Raw genomic sequence first — 16,827 nt, 5'->3', positions numbered from 1 at the left:
GATCAAGATGGATTGATAGTAATGTATCAACCTAAAAAGTAATTCTATCTTCTAAGAAGTACCTCAGAAGACAGAAGTATAGATGATGAAATAATCTCTACATTGACTTTTTTTTAAACTAAAGACGAGGTAGTGATCTCATATGGAGGAAGCAAGGTTTATCTCTTGGAAACTAGCATTTTTTATTCCATATACAAACAAATGGCTAGGAGAACACATAAAAGTTACATACAAAAAATACTATCGTAGTGGGCAGTAGATGTGTGTATTACGTGTAGATGATGATAGTAGCATGTGGTGTAGCTGGCAGATTTAAGTAGTGGAACTGGTGAGTTATGTTTAGTAGAGTAGGATGCCCTCCCTTGATGAGTCCATGGAGATGTCAATAAATAGTAATAATATTGGAGTTCTGACAGACTGCTTTAGAGGGGGAAGCTGTTCACAGGAATTTAAATGCTAAGTTTTTCCACTTGGTTATACTATAAATGAAAGATGCCAAGAATTATATTCATGGTTTAATCCTTTATCCAAGTATAAGCAAACAAAGTTCTCACGTGAAGTAACTTCACGACTGGGCAACTCGTATAGAGAGGCTAATAACTTCATATCACAATGAAAAACACATATCCTTACAGAAATGTGTAATGCTATGCATTATGGGAAAGGTCACTTCCCAAACCGTTGTGACCTTTATTGAGGTCTCATCAGTGGGAGCTAGACACAGAAGTGATACCATGGTTGAAATAATGCAGAAGTCATATTTCCATATACAAGTAGTCAAAAGGTGTCATCTTATTACTAAAATAAGACCAAAATGATATTATTATTATTATTATTATTATTATGTGACACCTCAAGGAAGTTCAAAGACTCATCAAGGGAGAGTGTGCTAGATATCCTAGATGAGAGATGGATGTTATTCAGTTGTGAAGTTACTTCACATGCAAACTTTGTTTACTTACTCTTGGATAAAGGATTAAACCAAGAATAGTGGAAACATCTATCTTTAATCCAGAGTCTTTCAATAATAAAGTGACACGTTTTGCTAACTTGTATATGGAAATATAACTTCTGCATTATTTAAACCATGGTATCTGGGTCTAGCTCCCACTGATGAGACCTCAATAAAGGTCAAAACCAGTCTGGGAAGTGACCTTTCCCATGCATAGCATTATGGGAAAGGTCACTTTCCCTAGCCTCTATATACTAGTTGCCCAGTCATGAAGTTACTTCATGTGCAAACTTTGTTTGCTTACACTTGGATAAAGGATTAAACCTTTATCCAAGTGTAAAACCAAGCATATAATCTCTTGGCATCTTTAATTTATTGTTTATAGGAAGTAAGTAATGATGTAATCTCATCTTGTAGCAATATCATAATATCCTGTAATCCTCCCCCACCTCTGAAGTAACATATCAGGAATCTGATGATAACCTACATGTATCTATTCATCAATGAACTGAATTAACTAAATCAGTTAATTAATAAAAGACTTAATTCTAGCAATAATCAAAATAAAGTCGGTTCTAATAAACTCATTAGAATACATATGCATTGCTACACTCTGTAAAGATTATAGTAGTTTATACAAAAAGAAAACACCTATAAAACAACAGTAGACAATTAGGCTCAATGAAGTTCAGTTTTATCTGCAGCTTCTGATTTAAATGTGACTTTTGACTTCCTTTTTTTTTTTAATTAATTCAAAAATGTTTCAAAGATGAGTAGTACTTGTCAGAAACTTCCTCTTTTTAATACAAACTTTGAACTCAGCAGTTTAGTATGAAAACAAAGTGGATCTCAATAAAATCTTAACTGCTGATGTGAATTTACAGTTTGTTGCTATTAGTATTTCCTAAACTGTATGGGGGTATAAAAGATAGTATGATAGGACAGGCAACAGAAAATTTCATTACTAAAACAAACTAATTCTAAACATTGTTTAATTGGTATATCCCTAATGTGATCAATTCTTACTTTTGTCTTCTAAGGCAGCTGGTCTTATACTGGTTTTCCATTTTTGGTCTTTTCATGATATATTTCATTTGAAAAGGCTTGAGTTCAAATCCCATCTTAGACATGAGAAACCCTTATAAGTTTTTTGGTTGAAGGTCAGTTAGATATCATCACACCTCATGCAGAAGTAGCAAGACTTTCCTTCCAAAAAATTCAGAATTTTTATCCTGCAGAATACACTGGCTGTTTTGTATTTACTGTTGAGGCAACTATGCTATGAAGACAGTGTATTGTCTGTAAATTACATGTGTTCTACTGGCAAAACAGGCAAATGCCATAATAAACAGTGGCCTCAGTCACTTCATAAGCTTTAGATGATTCAGATATAATTCAAATAATGCTAATAAGCCTTTTCACCATCATTTTAATCTACTAATAGCATAATGTAATTTTCTCAGCTTAAACACCACTGGATGTCAATAATAACAAATGCCTCTGTATTATCTTCATTTTTAATATAGTTGTACCACTAATGCCCTTTCTTTCTTTCTCTCTCTCAGAACACACATATTGGTGATCACCAATCTTTGAGTAAGTAATTTACTCAAAGATTGGTACAGTCAATTTATACACTGTCATACATATGATTAGTTTGTATCTCAACTGATTCTTTTCTTGTTCTATATAAATTTAGTCAACTAGCATCCTGCCACACCAAACTTTGATAGTCTCCAACTGACAGGATGTGGATTTGAATTCTGTCATGATAATGGATGTTTGTGAATACTGTTTAGATATATCATTTTCATGCTGAACATATATGACCAACACTTTGCTTGTTGAATACCTGAAGTGAATTGAGAAAATTACATAACTGAGTAAATTACATAGTTAATTTTCTATCTCCGTTACAAAATATATCTAAATATCTAAATTATCTTAGTACTTTATAGTTCATTTCTTCATAAAATTGATTATTTAGCTAATAACAGATTTTTTTTTTTAATGGCTTTAGTTATTTATTTGCTTTTCATGCTAATTTGGGAAGGGCAATTATTTAACTTGATGTTTACTTATTTAACTTGAAGTTTTAAGCAGATGATATCATTTGCACAAAGAAAGTAATTTGTATAAAACTGATATGACATTAAATCAGTTTCCTGTAAATCTGTAAATTCTTGGAGTACTTAACTGATTTACAAATTAAATGTAATATAAATTACATACTGCCACACTGTGTATGGTAGCATTTACTGCATACAGCTTAACACTTTCTTCTGGCATCTTTTCACAACTTTTCAAAGTCTACACATAGATATAAGATATCTCTTTGCCTTCAAAATGAAAATACATTCTTGGAACACCTTCTGACCAATACTTCTTTCCTCACAAAATCTTCATCAATTTTTCTTCTCATTTTTTTTATTTTTTATTTTTTCCATAAATCCTGCCTTACTGGGAAAACTATTCTGCAAATATACAAAATTTCAAATGTACAAAAAAAAAAAAAAAAAAGGATTTATTACTCACTTGGATAGACTGCTATAATTACCACCATAACTATTTTCTGAGATTTAACAGTATAATTAAGCATTCATATTACGGGGTTCAGCCATAGTCAAATTTTATGCATTCCTATTTCTGCGGTTAAGGTTTTTCAGTATATCGAACAAATCCACTACAGTCATCCGAATCTGCCACTTGTTTTATTTTAATAAATGATACTGTTTTATTAAGCACATTTTTTTTAATTACTTCAAAATCCCTTATCTTTCAATCCAGTTTCTTTCTATTACAATAAAAATTTATTAACTTAATAAAAATGATTTCATTTTTTATTAACTCAAACTACTTTACATTTTTTCCCCCTTTCATAACACTTTCATTCATGGGAGGTTTCAGAAACTGTGTGTGTGTGTGTGTGTGTGTGTGTGTGTGGATGGAGATATGGGAAACAATGTTTCAGAAAACAGGCAGAAGAGATTATTATTATTACCCCAAGACCTCATGGAGTCAAAGACTCATCTTGAAGGTCCTTTTATCACACATACATCTCATCATGCCGTGTCTTAAACACACTCAAACTCCTTGCAGACACTACACTCTCAGGCAAGGCATTCCAATCATTCACAACTCTGCACGAAAAAAACCTGCCTCTCACTCCCCTACACACACCCTCTTTATACAGTTTCCAGGGATGACCTCTAGTTTTCTCTTGATCTCCCACTATTCTCTGTAGAACTTCTCCATCATTGATCTTATAACAACCCCTTACCAACTTGTAGGTCGATATCATATCTCCCCTCTTCCTCCTCTCCACCAGACTCTGCAAATTACATCTTCTCAATCTTTCCTCATACTCAACATTCCAGAGGTCAGAAACTACTACAGAAACTACAAATGAAAGATTAGTGGGGTCAACTTTCTTTCTAATTATTACAATTTAAATTTATTTAATTGTAATAAATTAGGAATGGATGACTTCATCTTTATTAATTTTTTTTACATTTTATTTTAAATTATTTTAATTTTTTTTTTATATCACTTGCAACAAGTAAGGTTTGAACTGATAACAAACTGATTTTGAATATGAGTGGGCAGGGATTAATGGAAAGGACTCATCTAGAGAAGAGAGGTGCATGAAAGATAAGTGGGAATAAGAGGCTTGATGAGTTGGCAGAACTATAAATGGATATTGAACTGATACTGCTTATGTTACTAGGGCAAGCAGAAATGACAGATGCCAGTTCTATTGATGTAGAAGGGCATAATGCAAAACAAATCTGTCAGTCAGAAAGTGATTAAAGAGAGAGAGGATCATCAACCAAACTGCTATGTTTTGGACAGCTTCAAGAATATTTGGAGGCATTTTATCTGGTGCATCATCTCAAATGTGAGGTCAGTATTCTAAAAATGGATGGATTTGGAATTTTGCAGATTATTAGCTGGATAATAATCTCATCAGCAGAAGATGATATTTTTTTTAAGGTGAGGAAGCTAAAAATGTTTATTTTTTTTGTTTAAACAACTTAAGTTAACTATTCAAAATCTGAATTGAAAAGGGACATTTCTGTTTAGTAATAAAAGCAACACAACCAGTCATGAATGTACGTATTATGAATATAAAGATTTTGCTATAAAACTACCAAACCAATATTAGTACTTCTTTTAAATTTTTTTTTTTTTTTAAAAATGCTCTTTCATCCCAATGCTTTAAGATTTATTAAAAAGAAAATATTACCTTCTAAAGCAGGTTGTTCTCCAACTCTTCCTGTGGGCCTGGCATCGGGTTGTCCCCTGAACTCCGAATCTGCAGTATTTTCCATAGGAGTGTTATCCATTTTACTGACATTATACACTTCGGCGAGATTGTTTCCTTTCTGATTATCGAATATATTCGACAGCTGTACAGTATTAAGTGACAAAACTGGGGGAGGATGACCTTCATTCATTGCTCGACCACCAAAAATCTTATCTAATATTTCGAAATAAGGCAACGTGTTATTACTAATTGTATTACAACTGCTACTGGTGCTACATACATTATATCCATTAATTTCGTCACTACAAAATACACCAGTTTTCTGAATGCTAGAATTACCAATGTTTCTGCCAACGGCACTGGCCGCTGCACTTCTATGTTTTAAATCTTTCCTATATTCTTGTATAAGATTACCAATTCTTGAACGACACTGCGACCAAGTTCTATCATAACCAAGCTTTCCAAGCGTAGACGCAATCTTTGCCCATACTGGTCTCGTCCTTTTGGTTACTTTTAATGTATTTTGAACCTTATCATCAGCCCAAACAAGTAACAAAGCTCTTGTCTCTTCAACGTCCCACTTGCGTGCATGATCAACCATTAAACAACTACTCCCTTCCGCCATTACCAGACGCGATTATTTTGTTTACATGACAAAATTCCATAGCTTAGCGACCTCTATCGCATGATTTATTTATTCATGAAGACTAATTTTATAGGAGTTAAGTTGATAATTACGTACATAAAAAACATCGTACAAGAAATAGAAAAATACCAGCAAAATTGGCTACACCACATAGAAAGAATGAATAACAACAGGATTCCTAAAGTAGCAATCGAATTTAAACTTACAGGGAGAAGAGCCTAGACGCCCAAGACTGAGACGGAAAGATCAACCTCGTACACAGAGCAGGAACAGGACGTAAAAAAAAGCCTATACTTAAATTGTTCGCACGACGACGAGGTGGTAGATAATTAAAATCATCTGCTTTAAACATCATTAGGAGATCTATCAGGAACATTTCGGCAAGAAGGTGTATATGTGGCATTACAAAGTAGGTAATTATGACAAGCTTAGGAGGAAGTTCGAAGCTGTGCCATGGTATAAGTCCCTGCAAGGAAAGGATGCTAATAATGGATGAGAGATAGTTAAGGGAGGAAGCAATATTAAATTCTATACCTAAGATAAGGAAGATTATTAGGTACGAGTTAGATGGATGAGTAATATCATTAAGCATGAGTTTCAGAAAGAGAAAATGCTGTGCATGGTATATAAGGAGAAAGCTGACCAGCAAACTCATGAACAGTACAAGAATCAGTTAAGAAGAGTGACCAGTATGGTAAGGAGGGCAAAATCAGATTAAATCAGAATACAAGAAGACACGGAGCAGGCCAAGGTAAATCCCAAAGAGTTCGTTCGTTAGGTGGCAAGTAAGAGGAGAAATGACTATGGAACAATAACCTTAATAAGTGTCGATGGTCACGAGGTGACAGAAGCAGATAAAACATTTCAATTACTTAGTGACCACTTTGCAAGGGTATATCATATAGTGAGGTAAATGCTGTGACAGAGACTTTTTGGATAGACATGGATGAATTTACTGACCTGGTTGGCCCAGTGGTTAGCGTATCTGCTTTCCAACCAGAAGGCTGCGGGTTCGAATCCCGCCGTGGGCATGGATGTTTGTGATTGTCTGTGAAAATACTAGTGGTGATGATGGGCAATAGATGGCGTTGGTGTAGTTGGTGGATTTGAGTGGTGGAGACGAAGAGCAGGTGCCCTCCCTCGATGAGTCTTTGGACTCCCTGGAGGGGTCATGTTATAATAATAGTTATAATAATTATAGTTTCTTGGAATACCTAGTCAAATAGGGGGGTAGCCTGTGTAGCTCAGTGGATGTGGCGTTTGCACACCATCGCGCTAGGCCGCACGAAGGAAGTCTTGGTTTCGAGTCTAGTCGACGACTAGAGGAAATTTTTCTAAGCCTTTTTTCGACCGGTTCCCGAGTTAGTCGATCTCTGGCACGGGCAAGCAGGTTTTTCCTCCCGGAAACTCGGGTTTTTCGTCCTGTAAACTCAAGAAAATCGACCGTAGAACCCACATTATTTCAGTCATTAAATATATATTGTGTTAGGGTTAGAGACCACGAGATGGCGGCACATTTGAGCCGTCTCTCTTCACTGCGTACCGCTTAATTAGTGATAGCCTTGGGCCATCTGTCTCTGATTGGGTACCAGTGGAGATTGAACTGCCCACTCAGTCTCCAAAAGTTAGATAGGGCTAAATGGCCTCGCCTACTCCCGTATATACGGGAATAAAAAGGCGTTAGCTGATTTTTTTTTTTTTTCTTGGAATACCGAAGAAACTAAATATGAATGCAGCCATGAGGTTAGGTAGGATAACAGCTCTCATTTTGAGGGAATATGCAAGAGAACTGGCATTGACTAAACTCATTAAGTCTCATCTCTGATAGAGTTCCAAGGGAGAGAAAAGTGGTCAAAATAATTCCATTGCATACGGGGGATTCTAAATGATTGCAGGAGAAAATTATAGACCAATCAATATCAAAAGTGGTGCTAAAAGTATTGGAGTAATTGGTCAAAAAAAGAATTCACGAATGATTGGACAGTAATATGCTACTCTATGAGGGACAATATCGGTCATGCCTTAGTAATTTACTAACTTTTTATAATGGAGTGAGAGCTGAGATGGATAACATAATGGCTAAATGATGATTCTCCGAGTTTGCAATGGCATTTGAACTGAATACCACATGGAACTTTATTATGCGAATTAAAACAAATGGAGATAAACATAACACTAGTTATGTGAATAAGGGGGGTGACTGTAGAACAGATACCAAAAGTGGTATACAGCGAAGAAGAATCCAGGTGAATGCTGCTGCTGACCAGCGTTGTAGTGCAAGGTTCAGTGCTAGAACCATTCCTATTTTGTACATAAATCATACAGGAAATAAATGGAAATATTCAGTTCTTTATTAATAATGCAAAATTAGATCGAGTTAATCGAGTTAATAGTGAATTAAGGCGATATGGAACACTTGCAGGATGATTTAAATGCGTTCCAAATGGACAAAAGTTTGAGTTTCAGTTATAATGTGGAGAAATTTAAAGTGTTCCAAATAGCACTTTGGAAGAGCTTATGTAGCTCAGTGGAAGTGGCGTTGGATATCCACGGAACTTGGCCGTCCAAACAAAGACCTAGGTTCAATTCTAGTCGACGAATAGAAGAATATTTTCTAAGCCTTTATTTTACTGGTTTCCGAATTAATCGATCTCTGGCATGGGAAAGCAGGTCTTTCTGGAAACCTGCAGATTTTCGTCTGTAAACTCAAGAAAATTGATCTTAGAACTGACATTATTCCAGCCAATAAACATATAAAGTTAGGGTTATGGACCACGAGATGGTGGCACTTCTCAGCCATCTCTCTCTTCACTGGTTGCCGAATATAATTAGTGATAGTCTTGAGCTGTGTACCTCTGATTAACTATCAGTGGAGATTCAACTTTCTCCTCAATCTCTGAAACATTAGCTAGAGTTAAATGGCATCATTCACTCCCAAAAAGAAAATTTAAGACTTTAGCGGAAATTATTATTATTTATTTATTTTTATTATCATTATTATGGACAACTCCAAGGAGTACTTAGACTCATCGAGGGAGGCCCTAAACATGATGTCAAAAACCATAAGCATTTGCAAAGTATCTATCATACTTTGCTTTGATCTCATTCACAACTCTCCAAGTAAAAAACCTGGTTCTAACACCCTTGCTAACTACACTCTTGCTCAATTTCCATGGATTTCCACCTGATTCTCCCACTACCACACCTGTTCTAAAATTTCCTTTGAATTATTCTTGTAAAACCCTTAGTAATTTGTATGTCTCAATCATATCACCCCTTTTCTGGCTATTAACCAGTCTTTGTTACCCACAAATCTTCAACCTGTTCTTCTAAGATCATTGAATGGACTAGCTACCAACTTGGTCACTCTCTCCTGGATCCTCCCTACCTCCTCCCCATCACCAAGAAATCCTGGCATACAGATCTATTCACAGTATTCACGATGGGGTCTTATCAAGGCTCAGTAAAGAGGAACAATAACCTGCTTGTCTCTGCACATCAGTAACCAAATGATCTGATGAACTGCTTTAGCCACTTTTGCTATGTGCCCCTAAACTTTAACTCTCTATCCACTAATACTGCCAAGTCTCTGGCTTCGTCAATTTCCTGGAGTACAGTTCCACTAATGTGGTATACTGCTGATAATCATTTCACCCCAAAATGCATAACCTTACACTTTGCCACTTTAAACTCATATCCATTCTTCTTTGCCCAGTCCATCAGTCTATTCAAATCATCCTGCAAAATTTTGACATCATGTGTACTCACTATTGCTCTACCCAACTTTGCATCATCGGAAAATAACTGACCACTTCCTCTCAGATCCTTTCTTATATTATTAATGAACAAATTAAATAGCAGTGGTCCAAGTACAGAACCCTGCAGCACACCACTAGCCACAGGCCTTCTTTTGGACTCTACTCCTGAATAAACTACTCTCTGATATCTCTCCATCAACAACCCTCCTTCCATTTCACCAACGATATATATTCATCCCCATTTGCTGCAGTATTTTAAATATGAAGTTATGAATCTGCATGTGAAGTGCATGTTCCATTTTTTGAAGCCTTATTCCACATCTGGAGCAGGTCTCGTTTCCTGGGTTTTTTGGGGGGATGAGGAAGTGGAGAGAATTCAGAAGCAAGCAACCAAGATTGTGAGCTGTCAGTGGAACGTTCCCTATGAGGGTAGATTGAGGGTGTGTGTGCTGTAGAACTTTGGGGATAGGCTAAAAAGAGGGGATATGATAGAAACATTTAAGTTACTTGTTACTTAAAGGATTGATGTAGGGAGATGTTTCAGTGAGGGGGAATAACAAAAAAAGTTATCTCTCTATAAGTTAAGTAAGCTCGTGGTATGGGAGTAAGGACAAGATTTTTCACTTGGAGAGTGGTGAATGAATGGAATAAATTCTCAGATTGAGTTGTTAGTATTTTGTCTGTGACTGAGTTAAAGGAGAGGTATGACAGATTGTGTGGATAAATTGGGTCTCCAGTGATGAGGCTTTGGACTCCATGGAAGTGCCTGTACAACAATTACAATAACAATAATAATAATAATTCTTATTGTCATTTACGCACCACCAACAACCAACAAACGGACAGAAGTAATTCTACAAGTGCAAAAAACACACCACATCTCTTCCTGTATTATCATAATGACCTATGACTTCTTGATGAAGTATGCATATTCCATTTAGGACTAGACTATGTAAGAAAGTAAGAATTTGGATCTCTTGGAATACATTTTGGAGGAGAGGGGTAAGCATTTTTTTTTTTAATGTTTTCAGGACATTGGCCTATTCAAAGTCATTTTCATGTGTTCTGTCCGTTTGTTGTATGATGTCTGCTGCAGAAATTAAATTTTATTCCCCCTTTTTTGTTAGCTTCTGTATTTTTTTCAGAAAAAAAAATCAGGTAATCAATTTTAGTGAGTTCCGTTTTAGTCCTATCTAACTTTTAGAAACTGAGTGGGCAGTTCAAGCTCTACCAGTAGTCAATCAGAGATAGCTGGCCAATGACCACCACTCAAAAGAGTTTCCCTAGTTAGCGACTACAATCGAACTTAAGTCCTTCATGCGGCCTAAGGTTATGGATGCAATTAAAAACATTTAAATAAATAATATATTGCACTTCTTGAAAATTCCTTTCTGATTAATACTAATTTTAATTTTAATATAATCACGTTTACAAAATTGTAAAATTTAAGATTTTTTATTTGTTATTTTTATTTTTTTTATTTTATGTTATTTTATTCATTATTTTTGTATATTAATAGAATGCTGTCCTTGTATATGTGCTTGCTTTTCTGGTGCTTAGAGAAGGCTCTAGGCGATTAGGTCACTCTCTCTCATTTGACAAATTCTGACTTTTGGCTCTCCTATGAACTTGAGATACATATGAATAATGTCAGTTTCTCTGTTTGGACAACAAACTAAAGAATATCAACAAAAAAATAGACGCAATGCATCCTTTTGGCGTTTTAATATAATTATGAAAATGCATACTGAGCATATATCATACAGTCCTGATAATATGTACTTTCAGAACTCAGATTTTTCATTTCTATACATCACATCATGATTGAATATCGGTGTGCTTGCGAGCTCGCTTGTGTGTTGCTTCATTATTATCTAATTTTTATAAAATGGGAAAGGTTCTATTTATTATAATTGCAGTATACATGTTAACTTTAGTGCAAATTTGTAAAATAAAAGTAACACAGAATTCTATGTAAATTTTCATTGTGCATCAGTAGCGCACTGAGGATTTAATCTTGTGGGGGGGGGGGAGTTGAGTAGACGATTTGAGAATACACACTACGCATTGCACACGACCTATGACTGAGCATCTGCAATGATCGCTAATTCATAGTGTAGAAATAGAAGACACGACACAACATAAATTTAAAAAAATGAATTTTATTAATTAGGAAAATATTTTTGGAAAAGTTTCTAGTGTTTTTTCCTTTTTATTTAGGGGGTACCCATGCCCCTCGGCCCCCCTCTGGGTGCGCCACTGTCGTGCATATATACAGTATATAAAGTAATGTGGGTATAACTTAAGTATTTGTATGTATGCATCTAATTGTATGTATGCCCCGTTACTGAAGAAAACGAATTGGAGTCACCGATTAGAGAACGTTTTCTAAACCTTTCTGTGGCAGGTTGCCCATTTAGTCTATTTTTAGCACTGGCAAGCAGACTTATTATCATGGAGAGTCTGTTTTTATTTCCTGTTAACTTAGGAAAATCGACCGTACAACTCACACCATTTCTGACAATAATATATTATGTTAGGGTTAGCAACCATGCAAATCACTATACATCCAAAAATATCTAGTTCCCTTCTCCCTGATAACCACACTTTAACTCAACTTTCAAAGGTATTCTATTTGCTCTTTGCTCCTCATGACATATTGAAAGTTTTTCCTGCATTTATTTTATCGAACTTCTTTAGCAACATATTTTTCTATCATGCTCTGTCTCTTCCATCTATCTACCAGTTTTTGTATCCCATAGGCCTTCAACATATTTTCATATAAAATATCTCATATGGCTGACAATATCTAGTCACTGACTTCTCAGACATCTCCACCTAAATCCCATGAAACTAAGATGACCAAATCGGAGCATAATAATTCAGGTGCGGTCGTATTAAAACCTTATGAAGAGGGAAAACAACTTCTTTATTCCTTCATGCTAGTCTGGTTTCAACATGTGTGCTGTTTTGTTTACTTTTATAATATGTACTCTGAACTTTAACTGTCTGTCCACTATCAATTCCAACTTGACAATTCACAAATCTCAGTTTTTTGTCAATGCAATCCCATGAATAAATTACAAAGCTTGAAAACTTTTGTACCCTAGTATATACCTTTATATTTGTCTAAACTGAAGTTTAACCATTATCCTATGCCCATGCTGTCATTTCATTCAAATTACCCTGCAGCATCTCTATATCCTTTTCGTTTACTGCCCTCCCTAATTTAAAATCATTGCCAATAATTTAATATCATCCTTTCAATCGTCTCCAGCATCATGTATTTGCAAAATAAACAGTAGTACACCAAATAGAGAGCTTCTTTGAAGCACACTATTGATCACCTGCCTCTCCTTTATTCTGCACCTCAATACACAACTTATAATCTCTCTGTCAGTCACATCTCATCCATATCCATACCCACTTCTCCAATTTACTTAACATTTTTCAATATATCATCTAACGAAATCCCATTTAAAAGCCCAACTATATCAAAGTTCAGCCATTTCCTTAATCCAAGTTGACTGTCACCCTACTGAAACAGAGGATATTGAAGACAAGACCTCCTCTTGACTTTGCCTAATAGAGTACCATATTATTATATCCGTTTCTGCTTTCAGCTTTAATGATCCTTTCTTAAAACGTTAAACAACCACATAAGTATGATCTAGAATGTTTCTATAGAATTGTTACAGTTATTTATTTTTACTCTCCTTCCACTCTCTGCAGATACTGCTAGCGCTGAGACCTATATTAAGCAATCTAATCAAAAATACTCGCAGTTCTCTTGCGCATTCTCGTAATATCCTGGTTGATAAAGGAAGTACTTCTTTCGATGAATTCTCATTGTGATGTTATAATATCGTAATTACTTAATCCTTCATCGAATTTAGCACTAATATTGAAGAAGACAAATCAAAATAGTCACTGAGATTAATATAAACTCCCTTAAAGATCGATATGGACGTAAAAAAAACTACTTTCATGAACATTCGTAATATAAACGCCAATCTTAAATCATGCATGCCATAATTTACAGATAGCTAATGATTGCTGTAGCTGCAATTTAGGTTTCAGCGAAAAGAAGAAAGTTTTCTAAATTGCAGCTACAGCAATCATAGTCCACCTTAACGTTTCAGATTGCACATCATATGATTCTTTTCATCGCAAGGATGGCTCTTGCATTTGTGAGATACGGCGTTGCTTACTATCAGTCTAATTGGAATATTCTGCTTTTGACTTCCACAAGCTTAAGGTCTCCTTATCCTATTATTCCGTGACATTGATCATGAGTATTCTGCTCTTCAAAAACGAAAACCATTCTGACTTCAACTTCCTATACCTGAAGCTCGAGTGCAATCCAGGTATCCAGATAGACTACAATGCATCCTTTTATCATTTTTTACATACATCTTTATGTAATACATGATAACAGTAAACCAATACAAAACAATCATCAATACGAAGAGCCTTCATAGCTTATACGGTATAGAAGAAGTCCATTGTTTGGAAAGACAAAATATCAAAATGTTCGATTCGTATCAGTGACGTCAAGAACCTTTATTTGGTCTCTTTTGGTGAAAGGTGAGTTAGCCGGTCTCATACGAAGGTAGGGGATTTTTCCATCCGGAAACTCAGGTTTTTTGTCCGCCGGAACAAGCAAACCAGCCCCATTAATACACACGGATTACTACTATGAATCATATCCATCAACGCCATCTATCACCCACTACAACTAGTATTTTTTGTCTGTAAATTGCGTGTGTTCTGAAGGGACGATTTGTCTGTATGCAGGATGAAAAACCCAGGAATACTTAAGAAACAGCCCCTCCCAGCCATAGGCCTGATTCAGCATCTATGCCGGTTTATAGGATATTTTATAGGATAAAATAGGGGGGTTTCAGATTGTGTCGTAGCTCCCTGTAAAACGGTCTCACGGCCGTTGTATCATCATACGAAATAAATAAATAAATACAACATAGTAAGCCAATACAAAACAATCATCAATGCAAAACAATAAACCATTACTGTACAATTCAGTCATCAATACAAGACAAAACAGTAAACCAATACAAAACAAAACAGTATCCTAATACAATAGAATTATCTTTCTAGATGAATCACCAGAATCCTAAATGGTTCGAATTTTCCAATACCACTGACCATGCTGAACGAGATTCGGAAGTATTTGCTGTAAGAAAAGAAAACCATACATCTACCAACCTGAATTCCGTATGACACTCTCAATTCTCCTAATATCTATGATCTTTTTATAGCTAGTTCTCCATCCATATATACATATATACTGCTGTGATCACTTACCTTCTTGTTACCTTACATCACAATCTTGGGCGAGTTGTTTCTCTTACACAAGAACCCATTCCATTCTGAAACTCCCGACCTCATGTTCTTTGGTACTACAAAGCCGGGACGACATCCAGAACGTCTACTTGTCTCCTCCATGATCATAATACTGCTTCTATTCTACTGATCCAAACATCTGCTTTGAGTGTCAGAAAATTATTCTCACCGAATAATGAAGCTCATTTCTCATTCTACCCCAAACTTCTCTTTCCAAGCCTTTTTGACAAGTAAAAGTATCAAAAAAAAGAAGAAAAATCTCAGCTTATCTCAGGTGACAACTTGCATCAAGAAGAGTAACTATTCATACATACCTAACCTATCCTAACCTTACTTGCACCATAACAGAGCACTTATATCTTCAAGATCTACTATGTCTTGTGTTAAAAAAATCAGCTAATGCCTTTTATTTCCGTATAGAGAGTAGGCGAGGCCGTTTCAGCCCTACCTAACTTTTGGAGACTGAGAGGGCAGTTCAACCTCCACAGGTAGCCAATCAAGGATAGCTGGCCTAAGTATTATACATGGTGCAGGGAAGTAAGATGATTGACAAGTGCCATCTCATGGTCCCTAAGCCTAACTTTATGGGTTACTGTCTAAAAAAGTGTGGGTTCTGCAGTCGATTTTCTTGAGTTCCCGGGAGAAAAATCCCGCTTGTCCCTGCCAGAGATCAACTAACTGGGGAACCGGTCGAAAAAGGCCTAGTAAAAGTTTCTCTAGTCGGCAACTAGAATCGAACTTAAGACGAACGCACTCTCTTCGGGAGATTTAGTATCGTGCAAGGCACATGCTATCTCCACTGAGCTACACAGGTGCTGTTTGTCTAGTGTATGGCATTGATAAAAAAATAAAATTAAAAATAAAAATAAATCCACCTTAACTTCCTTAAGGATGTGAATTTGTCCACCTTGCACAAATTCACATCAAGGCAACTACATTACCTGCAGTTGAATGTTAATGCCTTTCAAGGATTCCAGAATTCCAGAATTTCCTCCAGCCTTGTCAATTGATACATCTACATTTAACTATGTTATTCTTACATAATTATTCTTCATTTTACATGCCACACAACCAAACAGTTCAGTTTTGTACATTTCATAGGTTATAGAAATGTTAGATGAATGGATTGAATTTAAGAATAAAATGTGGTTATTATAATTACCAATTAATGATAATCTCAGGTATGTTGTAGGATCACAGTTAAGCCATTATAAAATTAGTATCAATAGAAATAAAGAAGAAAAAAAGAACTTTTCTTATCTTTCGTCTTCCATTCTATACTTAGTTCCCTTTTTGTTCCCGTATAGGGAGTAGGCAAGGCAGTTTTAGCCCTATCTAACTTTGAGAGACTGGGTGGGCAATTCAATCTCTACTGGTAGCCAATCAGAGATAGCTAGCCCAAGGCTATCACTAATTAATTAATATGCAGTGAAGAAGGCGGCTAGCAAGTGCCTCCATCTCGTGGTGCTTTACCCTGCAACGGGTAAAGGACCTGTAGAATGCAAACGCCACTTCTACTGAGATACACTCTGACCTCGATGAAATCAAGACCCATTGAGGGAGGTCACCATATACAACACGGCTATCTTCGCTTCAAAATCCTTAATGCATCAGCCCGACTCTTGCTGTTTTTATTCATGAGACATACTGCTTAAGTCAATCCCCTCCTCCCCAAATTTAGTTTACTTAATTCTGTTATGCTGAATAATATATTTTTTTAAATAACGGCATCACACATGTAAAAGAAAAGTATATATAATCTATTACTCCTATATATTTCGCTCAATATGTCGTGAGCTTCATTCAGAGAGAAGACAGAAGAACTGGTAACATTATTTGA

The 16,827-nt window shown here is 35.8% G+C and overlaps 1 protein-coding gene across 1 annotated transcript in view; it reads right to left on the bottom strand.

Annotated features, from left to right (window-relative positions):
• LOC150109961 (uncharacterized) overlaps nucleotides 1–5,844 on the bottom strand; it is an 80,146-nt gene extending 74,302 nt beyond the window's left edge. The window contains exon 1 of the mRNA XM_090400527.1: nucleotides 5,199–5,844. Coding sequence (XP_090256653.1) covers nucleotides 5,199–5,844 — 646 coding nt within the window. The remainder of the gene's footprint in view (nucleotides 1–5,198) is intronic.
• Between the last annotated feature and the right edge of the window lie 10,983 nt (nucleotides 5,845–16,827).

The sequence above is a fragment of the Typopeltis vanoorti genome, chromosome 1 (genome assembly GCF_054136105.1).
Source record: "Typopeltis vanoorti isolate ZY-2024b chromosome 1, IOZ_Tvanoo_1.0, whole genome shotgun sequence".
NCBI lineage: Eukaryota > Metazoa > Arthropoda > Arachnida > Uropygi > Thelyphonidae > Typopeltis > Typopeltis vanoorti.
Note: the sequence above shows the minus strand (reverse complement) of the source record. Positions and strands in the feature narration are given on the sequence as shown.